This window comes from Crocodylus porosus, unplaced genomic scaffold (assembly GCF_001723895.1).
Source record: "Crocodylus porosus isolate Cpor-Errol unplaced genomic scaffold, CroPor_comp1, whole genome shotgun sequence".
In the NCBI taxonomy this organism is placed as follows: domain Eukaryota; kingdom Metazoa; phylum Chordata; order Crocodylia; family Crocodylidae; genus Crocodylus; species Crocodylus porosus.
In genome coordinates, this window is record NW_017728936.1 from 4,953,837 (window position 1) to 4,962,622 (window position 8,786).

At 48.7% G+C, this 8,786-nt stretch overlaps 1 protein-coding gene across 1 annotated transcript in view; it reads right to left on the minus strand.

Moving 5' to 3' along the window:
• Positions 1-790: 790 nt before the first annotated feature.
• The window catches only part of ADAMTS8 (ADAM metallopeptidase with thrombospondin type 1 motif 8), a 16,744-nt gene continuing 8,748 nt past the window's right edge, over positions 791-8,786 (minus strand). The window contains exons 6-8 of the mRNA XM_019547010.1: positions 7,997-8,169; positions 7,722-7,897; positions 791-4,106 (exon numbers count right to left, since the gene is read on the minus strand). Of these exons, the coding sequence (XP_019402555.1) occupies positions 3,374-4,106; positions 7,722-7,897; positions 7,997-8,169 (1,082 nt within the window). The 3' untranslated portion in view covers positions 791-3,373. The remainder of the gene's footprint in view (positions 4,107-7,721; positions 7,898-7,996; positions 8,170-8,786) is intronic.

Here is an 8,786-nt window from a genome sequence, read left to right on the forward strand (position 1 = left end):
TTAAAAGTACGCTCTAATCTCTAGCTGACTACCCAACTGTTTGCTTTAGGGAGTCTCCTATTGCAGTTAACCCTCAGATTGAATGTGGTGCTGCCCTCTTGATTTGTGATGAATGAAACTGGCTTCTTTCTCACTGCCCAAACCCTGTAGCGAGGTGCAAGGGTTTATTCCTGTTCCTTTTTCCCTTGGGGCGTCAGTTGAAAAGGACCCAGGACAAGCTCTACCCTCCAGAGCTAGTGAAACATGAATGCTCACCTGGGCAGAGCAGCGGGAAAGCCTCGGAGCCCCCCAGTAGCCAGCTCATGCAACAGCCTGTGTTGGAAAGGTCAGAGGCTTCAGGAAACAGCGTGACCCTGCTGCAGACCCTTTCTCGGGGCACAACCTTGATGAGGTTGCCAGACCACATTCCACAGTTACGGCCCCAGGAGCAGCAGTTAGTCAAAGCTGCAGAAGTCAATTCCTGCACTAATGATTTTAAAAAATGCATCTCCCAAGACCCCTGTGCCGACAGCTGTGGCTAAAATAGTTTCTCCCACTGGTCTCTTCCTACAACAATGCTGTGCCCTTCTGCACTTCAGGATCTCAAAGCGCATCATGAGCATTAACTAATGGATTCCAACAGGCCTCTCTTTTAGAGACAGGAAACTCAGGGGCAGAAAACTGAAATGACTTTTTTCCGTCACAAAACAGCCAGAAAGCAAGACAGACCCTGCCGGGCCTGGCACTAGCACTCTGTTAACACTCTTCTGGTGGAGAAATGCTGGCATTCCCTTCCCTAAACATGCAGCCCTAGGAAAACCTAGGATTACAATAGAGGGGAATAAAGTAGCAATAAGTCTGACAACCACCACGACCCCCGCCCCCCTGCCATAGATCACCACGATGAAAGGACATTATGGTGCAATCAGTGTTTCAGCCCTAACTGGAGAAAGATCGATGTGAGACAGACACACAGACATCCTTTTAGTTTTCAAGGGTTTACTTCCAGCAGTGACATGGAAGCTGTGCAGGAGGGAGGCTGCGTATGACCATCAGAAAGGAGAAAGATGTGTCCAAAAGGCTCCCAGAAAGGGGTAGGAAGAAGGGAGCCTCTTGATAACACACAGATCCTCTATTTGCAAGACACTGATGACAAGGAAATTTGCAAATCCTCCCCGCCCCAGAGATGCAGGCTGCTGCCAGGCTGGCTGAGCCGCAGTGCACATATAGCAAAAGGGGCAAAGTTCAGTGACTGGCCAGGCATCTGCAATGACCAGACAGTGTCTGGGTTGCAGGCAGAAAGCTTGGCTGTTCTACTCCACTCTGGCAGCAATCCCTGCAGGGAAGGAAAGATTTCAGCCTTGGGAGCAGGGGTGTTAGATCTCCTAGTCAGGACTGCTTAGCAGCAGGGAACCACATGGAGGATGATAATTGGCTACAGGGAGGGGAGGATGACTGCAAGCTGGAAAGGCCTGTGAATATCCTGAGCCAAAGCCCCAGATCTGGACCCCCTCAAATACTATACAGGCAGGAATCCAGGCCCAGATCTGACATTAGCAAACATACTCGGTCTGCACAATGGGTTGACCCAAAGGCCAGAGCTCTGCACGCCTGAATTCTGGGGGCGTTTGCAACCTGAGCCATGGATCTGTACAACCGAAGACAATGAAACCGGAAGGGGCCGCTGTGATCATCTAGCCTGACTTCCCGCAGGTACAGTAGAGTGCAGAACTGGCACAGTCCAATCCACTGCAAACGCACACGGCCAGGTGATGTCACAGGATAAGGGTTAATCAAAACCTGAAACATCTCCACCCTCCACATTGTATCCTTTTCCATGCTGAAGGCAAAACAACACACTTCAGTCAAGTTACAGTAACACGGTTAACAAAGGACTTTACAATGCAACGTGTCTTGGTTAGAGTGTATTTTCAGTTGTTTTGGGAGGTTATCAACCCACTGCATGTTTTCACGACCACACAGTGGTTGGACCCAATTAGTGTTCAGCGTTCTACTGTAATTCTGGTTTGACCCCTGAATGGCGAATGACCTGACCCCAAACCACAACTTTTCGAATACTCGATGGATGCAAAGCTAAGGAGGACTTTTCTGGGGAAGGAAATGGCAGCCCCTACTCAAGCTTGGCGAGAAGACAGGGTGTAGCTAGCATTTAGCACATGTCATGCAAAAACCATTTCAACTGTCACCTTCAAAGCCATGTACAAATGTTAGCTCTTCCTCACAGTAAACACCCTGGGAATCAGGTCAGGTTTAAGCTCCATATTACAGCTAGGAAAACTGAGGCGCACAGAAAGAGAGAGAAAAAGAGAGAGAAAGAGAGATCAAATGACTTGTCTAAGGCCACAGAAGGGAGGTGTGTCCTCCACTGTATTAGAGCTCAGGAGCAGCTGGATCTCAGTCCCACGCTCAGACCACTCTGCCTCATGTCAGAGTCCATTGGTTTTCTGGGTGAGCTGACAGAGAGAGACAAGCAGGTCAGATTCGGGTACAAACGTACAAAGCCGGATTTGCATGTATGGGCTGACCTTGAATTGGGTTTTCATTGCATTTATGTGAGCAGCTAAGAAGAGAGATGGCCTGGAACACAGGATGGGGGGGATGGAAACCTGACCCTAGCTCCAGCTTTTGGCAAAAATGCCATTTTCTAATGAGCTGAACTCAAGTCCCAGACCAAGCACCACTGAAACATGGCGGGGATGGAGAGATTTGGAATCGAGACCCCATCTCGGCAGCTTACACCTCTGGGTAGTCTCGAACCTAACTCAAACTGGTAGGAAGAATGTGAGCTCATGGCTAAGGCTTCTGATCCCACAGCCATCATGGAGCTAACAGGAGAACCATCTGATGATCAGACCCTCCATCCAATAGATGGTTTTTAAAAAAAGACTTCCATGGCGTCACCTTCAAGCGTGGAAGCCCCTTCCCCACCCCAGACCTTGGCGGCCCTGGGTATCAGCCTGATGGCCAGCACACAGTCCATCGTGATGTACGCTGAGGTCCTCACTGTCAGACTCACACGGCCAGGTGGGTGGGACTGAAACTCAGGCCATCCTCTTTGCAAACAGACTAGGACATGAATTTTTACTTCTGGGGTGAAATTCCCCTCCTGCTGGCCAGAAAAAACACCCAGTGTCTCCTCCCCGCTCCCACGCTGCTCTTGTCCCCCTCTGAGGTAGATGGCTGTCGGGTGGGGGAGGGATTGTTATTGAATGTCTGTTAGTCTTTCAAGCAGGGCTGCCTCGGGGCCCTGCTCAGGTCAATTAGTGCACGTCCGCCTTTAAACCTATGTTCCTGCTCCGGCTGCTGAGCCAGGTCTAGTCTGGTTAGTAGTTGCCTATGTTATGTGCCTCTGACGCACTGGCCTGGCACTGGCTCAGCACTCTTGCAGCAGGCAGGCTGCGGTGGGTTCTGCCGGTGGTGGCAAGCTGCATTTCTCAGGGGCCGTGATCTTCCCTGTGTAGTCAAGGCAGGAGGCGCCGCGCGTCCTCACTCCCTCGCCGCAAGTTCGGGAGCACGCGGACCAGGGACCCAGCCGCCAAATGGGGCACGGGAGGTCGCCGCAGGGCTTGATATCCTCCGGCTTCAGGGCCCCGTCGCAGGTTGTCGAGGTCTGGCCCTCTACGTCCCGGCAGTCCACTGTCCGTCTCTGCCAGCCGGAGCCGCAGGTTTTAGAGCATTCAGACCAGTCCCCCATGACCCACTGCGAGGTCAGCATTGGCTGGATGATATTGGCTGACTTCTTCTCTTTGTCCTTCTGCTTGTTGAAGGGGACATCCTTGGGGATGAAGAAGGTGTACTTCACCTTGGGTGGGAAGACCTCGCCGGTGATGGTGAGCAGCTGGACCGTGAGGGATTCGGGGAGTGCCTGGAAGCTCTGGAGCCGCTCCAGGGTAGTCATGGAGCCGCTGTACTTCAGGATTGTCCCCTTGATCAGGATGTCCTGCTCCATGGCTGAAATGGCAAACTCTCCATTCAGGAGGTAGTGGCCGTCGAGAGTCCTCAAAGCCAAGTAGTTCCCATCGTGCCTGACTCCTCGATGGCTGCGCTGTTTGATGTCAATGTTCGTAGCTCCGGCAGGGATGGTGACAATGTCATTATAGCCATACCTGCATGGATCATATGGAGATGGTTATTTTCCTGATCTTACCAACAAGGCAGCTGGGGTGGGGTGACATTACTATCCGGGCTTTGAGTATCCCAGGGCAAACTGACCTACACTCTGGATCCATCCTCTTGGATCTCACAGCACTCGAGTGCCACAGCCTGGAAATTGTGTTGCAGCAGCAGATCAGTGCTTAACTGGAAGGTTGTGCTGAATTACTTATGAAAATGAATGATCGATTCAGAACTGTATTTAGGTACAGTCCCTGAGTTAGGTATCTCAATATGAACTTCCACTTATTTTATACTGCCCCCAAATGTTTACACTGGAACAAGCTTGGCATTTTGGTATTGAAAAGTCAGATCTGCATTGGGATCCTGGCGGTTTTGGCAGCTGGATAAGATACAGCTTTTGGCACCCAGGGGGGGATTCCTGACAGCTGGGGAATGACTAGATGTTTCTGCTAAAAAGAAATCGGCAGTGAAACAGTTAACGATATTTGCATTCCTGCTGTCATCATTAGGTCTTAGACCCAACACCTCACATGATGACAATCCAAGTCTCTTAAAGCTACGGTTTCAGGCTGTCTGCAGACTCAGGCAGAAATCTCTGCATCACTTAAAACTTAAGTTTGTTTTCTTGGGAGATTTTCATTGCAAGCCTAGACTGGAAACTAACTGTAAATTAAATGTTGGTATATGGAGCACACTCTGTTTTCCAGACAGGAGATCCCACTCCAAATTGCACGGCAGCAGAATCCCGGAGTATGCAGTCCCCGGGGGATTATAGCACGAACACATTGGCATTCAAATACTCATAGCTATGGACTGGACAGTCTTTGGCTCAGTGACTCTCCATCTTTGTGCCCTGTACAGCTCAGGAAACACTGTCAGTGCTAAACAAATAATAATCGCTATTTGTAGAATGATATGGAAACGCACCAGACTGCAGCACCTGGCAGAAATCAGCCACAGTGGCCAATGGGAAAATTTATACAAGGCATTTCAAGAGTTTGTACCGCGGCTGTTCGTTATGCCAAGAATACCGAACAACGATGCGAGGTCAAACTCTGCTGTCAGTTGCACTGGCATCCTGAACCCTGATCTTAACAGGATGTCTTGAAAATTAAATCCAGTTGGCTGTAGTTATCACATTAATCTCTCTTACTACAACCACAATTCACTGGGAAATGGAAGATCCATTCATCTTGCTCCCTGGGAGAAAACAATTGAGGAAATGTAATTTGGCTGTATCAGTAATCTTGCCACAAGGAATTTGATACGTTGGGCCTTGTTACTGTATTTTTAGGAAATGCCTCTGTTGGGTTTTTGGGGTTAGATTTACTCAGCTTGAACTTCAGCCTTTAAATCAAGAGGTTTAGATATTCACATGGTAGAAGTTGCCACAGGTCACTGATATCAAAGCTCTGGCACACAGGCTGGAATTCACCCAGAGCTGAAAGCCAATACAAAGTTGCTCAGGCATTTACATCCCACTTTACCCCAAGGGAAATGATGATAAGCACAGGCTGCAGAACTGGGTGGGCCACCCGGGCCATGGCCCAACCAACTTTTAGCACGTTAATTTAGCTAGCTACCCAGTTAAAAAAATAACTATAAAGTCTTAACCGGAATGACAATTGTGCATTTGTGGGTTATATAAATTAATGTGCTAAAAATTGGTCAGGCTATGGCCTGGGTGGCCCAGCCCTTTCTGTGGCCTATAATAAGCCTTGTGCCAGCATGGGTGAAATTCATTGACTTCAGGTTTGCACTCCTCAGGACAGGGACTGAATTTTTATTTACAACTGGTAGAGTACCAAGAACTCATTGATGTCAGCACCTGATCATACCGGAGGCAGTAAGCACTGCTTGGGTTACACTTTACATAAAGCTGTGAACCTATGGGCAGAGATAACAGACATTACACCTGGCTGGATTCGGAGCTCATTTTCATAGCTGCAAATCCAGGTTGTCTTTATGCCAGTGGTTCTCAACCTCTTTAGACTTGAGGCACCCCTCAGAAAATGCCAGCTCTTAGGTTTCATACTTTGTTGACTACAGAAAATGAATAGAGCAATTCTTCTGCTGCAAAGATCTCAGAAAGGCCACAATGGGTCAGCATAGTTTTAACACAATGGATTCTTATGTAAAAACTCTAAGTTTATCTTGTGACCCGTGTTTATACACCTAACAGTGCTAAACCTGAGTGGCACCCCCTGGCACCCTTGCAAGGGCTGCAAGGCACCCCCGGGTGCCACAGAACCTGGTTGAGAATCACTGAGTTACTTTAGAATTAGGTTGGCACAAATTGGATCCAAGGTTGGTTGTCAAGCAGTTAAGATTCAAAACTAGTTAAGATTCAAAACTTGGGTGTGAAAGTAAATTGCTTTTACCAGTCCTAGTGTTTCTGTGGCAGTTAGAAAACACTATGGAAAAGGGATGGGTTTTAAAAAAAAGTTTTCCTGCAGTGTTGGGCCTCATACAGCAGACTCGTGGAGACTGCTTCTGGGAATCAGAGTATGTAATGGACCAGACACAAAAAAAATGAGCAGCTGATTTCACTGCCCGAGCTGATTCAAAAATAAAAAAAGTAAAATTAATTACATATACTAGGCATCTCTCTGTCTCATGAGACAGTACAATTACACCAAATGAGACATCAGCTCACTGAACGTAATCCTTGCTTGAAAATAAAGTGAAGCTGGAGTGACCTCTCCAGGGCACAAAAGCCTGGGCAGTGTATTTGGAGACACTGAACTGCCCACACACCACTGCCCCGCTTTTGGCCTTGCTGATTTAGTCCAAAGGAAAGACAAGTGCCAGGACACTTGGAACCAGCCTGGCTGCAGGAGCTGCCAGAGTCAATGACATGATCCATTTGTCCATCTATCAGGGCTTTGTTTCTAGACTGGCTGCCGACCAGGGTTAAAGAGCCCAGTCTACCCTATCATGGAGTGGACTTCAGTTCTACGACTTTTTGGTGGCATTTCCTCCACCCGGGTGGAAGAATAGTGCCCCTCTCTAAGGTGCATGAAGCCACTGGCACCCTAGAGGTTGCTAAGTTATTTAACCTCTGCCAGCACTCAGTGCTAACAGTCACAGGTAGCACCGTTTACTGTAAGTTACGGTAGCAGGTGAACCTGACCTGCGCCAGGACAGTGTTCTTAATCCCTGAGCGTGAGGCTTTAGGATGCATTTAACTATCTGTGTGTGTTCTTGCTTATGTCCTTATCGCTCCTGAGACATTTGTACAGCAGCAACATGGCGTGGTATGTTTACCTTCCTAAGTCCTTTGGTACTATATGTAAGGAGAAGAGTAAATGAATTGTTCTGCGTTCCTTGAGTTTTACTAATGTAATGAGTTACTCATCATTTGGGCCAGAAAATCTGTGTTAACAACCTATGTGGCTATATCCTCTTCTCAGCTACACTGTAAATGCACAAAATCAGCAAATTTTCATGGGTAGAACTAAGAAAATTGGTTCCACAAGCCAGATCTTGAGCAGCTCGAAAGCAGGACAGCTCTGGGGAAGGCAGACATCCAGCCTTGGCATAATCCTTTCTTTCCTACTCCCAGAGCTCCAGAGATGGATTCAGTCCCCCCCAGCATGGCTTACTTGGATCTGTTGAGTGAACCAGATATTTTCCTGCAAGTTGAGCCATTGCCACCACACACCCCACACTTGTCCAGCTTCTTGGAGGACCCAATCACATGGTCACAGCCAGCCTTGATGCACTGCCCATGGACACAGATGGAGAGAGTCTCTGGCCCACACAATGTTCCATCAATCACCTGGACAATACGAAGCAAAAAAGGAGTGACAATTATGAGATGATGCCATGGGGCACTTTAGGGAAGGAGAATAGTAAAAATTAAAGGCAGGCATCTTACTTTGGCCTCAAATACTTTGAATTCACTCCTCCCTCTGGCTCGGCAAAAGAGCTTGCAGCGATCTCTGGGGGAGACACCCGTGTATTTTGGGACCCATTCCAGCAGATTCCCATCCAGATCCGTGAAATTGTAGCTGTTGTACTTCTCACACTGCTGCTCTCGGAAGCTCTTCCCTGAAAGGAAGGAAAAGCAGGACCTCATAGTCCTCAGCAGGGCTGGAGTGGGGGAAGAGGCAGCTTGTGGGGAATTGCGGCCTCTCTTGCTGACTGATCGGAGGTGCCAGAGTGAGCCAAGGGGCAATTCATCATTTATCAGAGCACTCATGAATGGCATCCTCTCAGTCCTTTCACAGCACATGGTGGAGTGAGCCTGGGCTCACAAAAGCTTATGCTATAAATGATTTAATTAGCCTATAAGGTCCACATCTGCCCTGCCTTCATCTTCTCAGTGAACATGCCCGCTGCTCACCCTGGTGCTGACCTTGCTTATGACTTCCTGGACTTTTGGAAGGCCTTCGACACTGTCTCTCACCCTGTTCTCATTAAGAAACTGGGGGGCTGTGGTGTCGACACCCACACAGTCAAATGGGTTGCCAACTGGCTGGAGGGCTGCACCTGGAGAGTGGTGGTGGACGGGTCCTATTCAACCTGGAGGGCTGTGGGCAGTGGGGTCCCCCAGGGTTCGGTCCTCGGGCCCACACTGTTCAACATCTTCATCAGCGACTTGGACGAGGGGGTAAAAAGCACCTGTTCAAATTTGCTGATGACACTAAGCTGTGGGGGGATGTGGG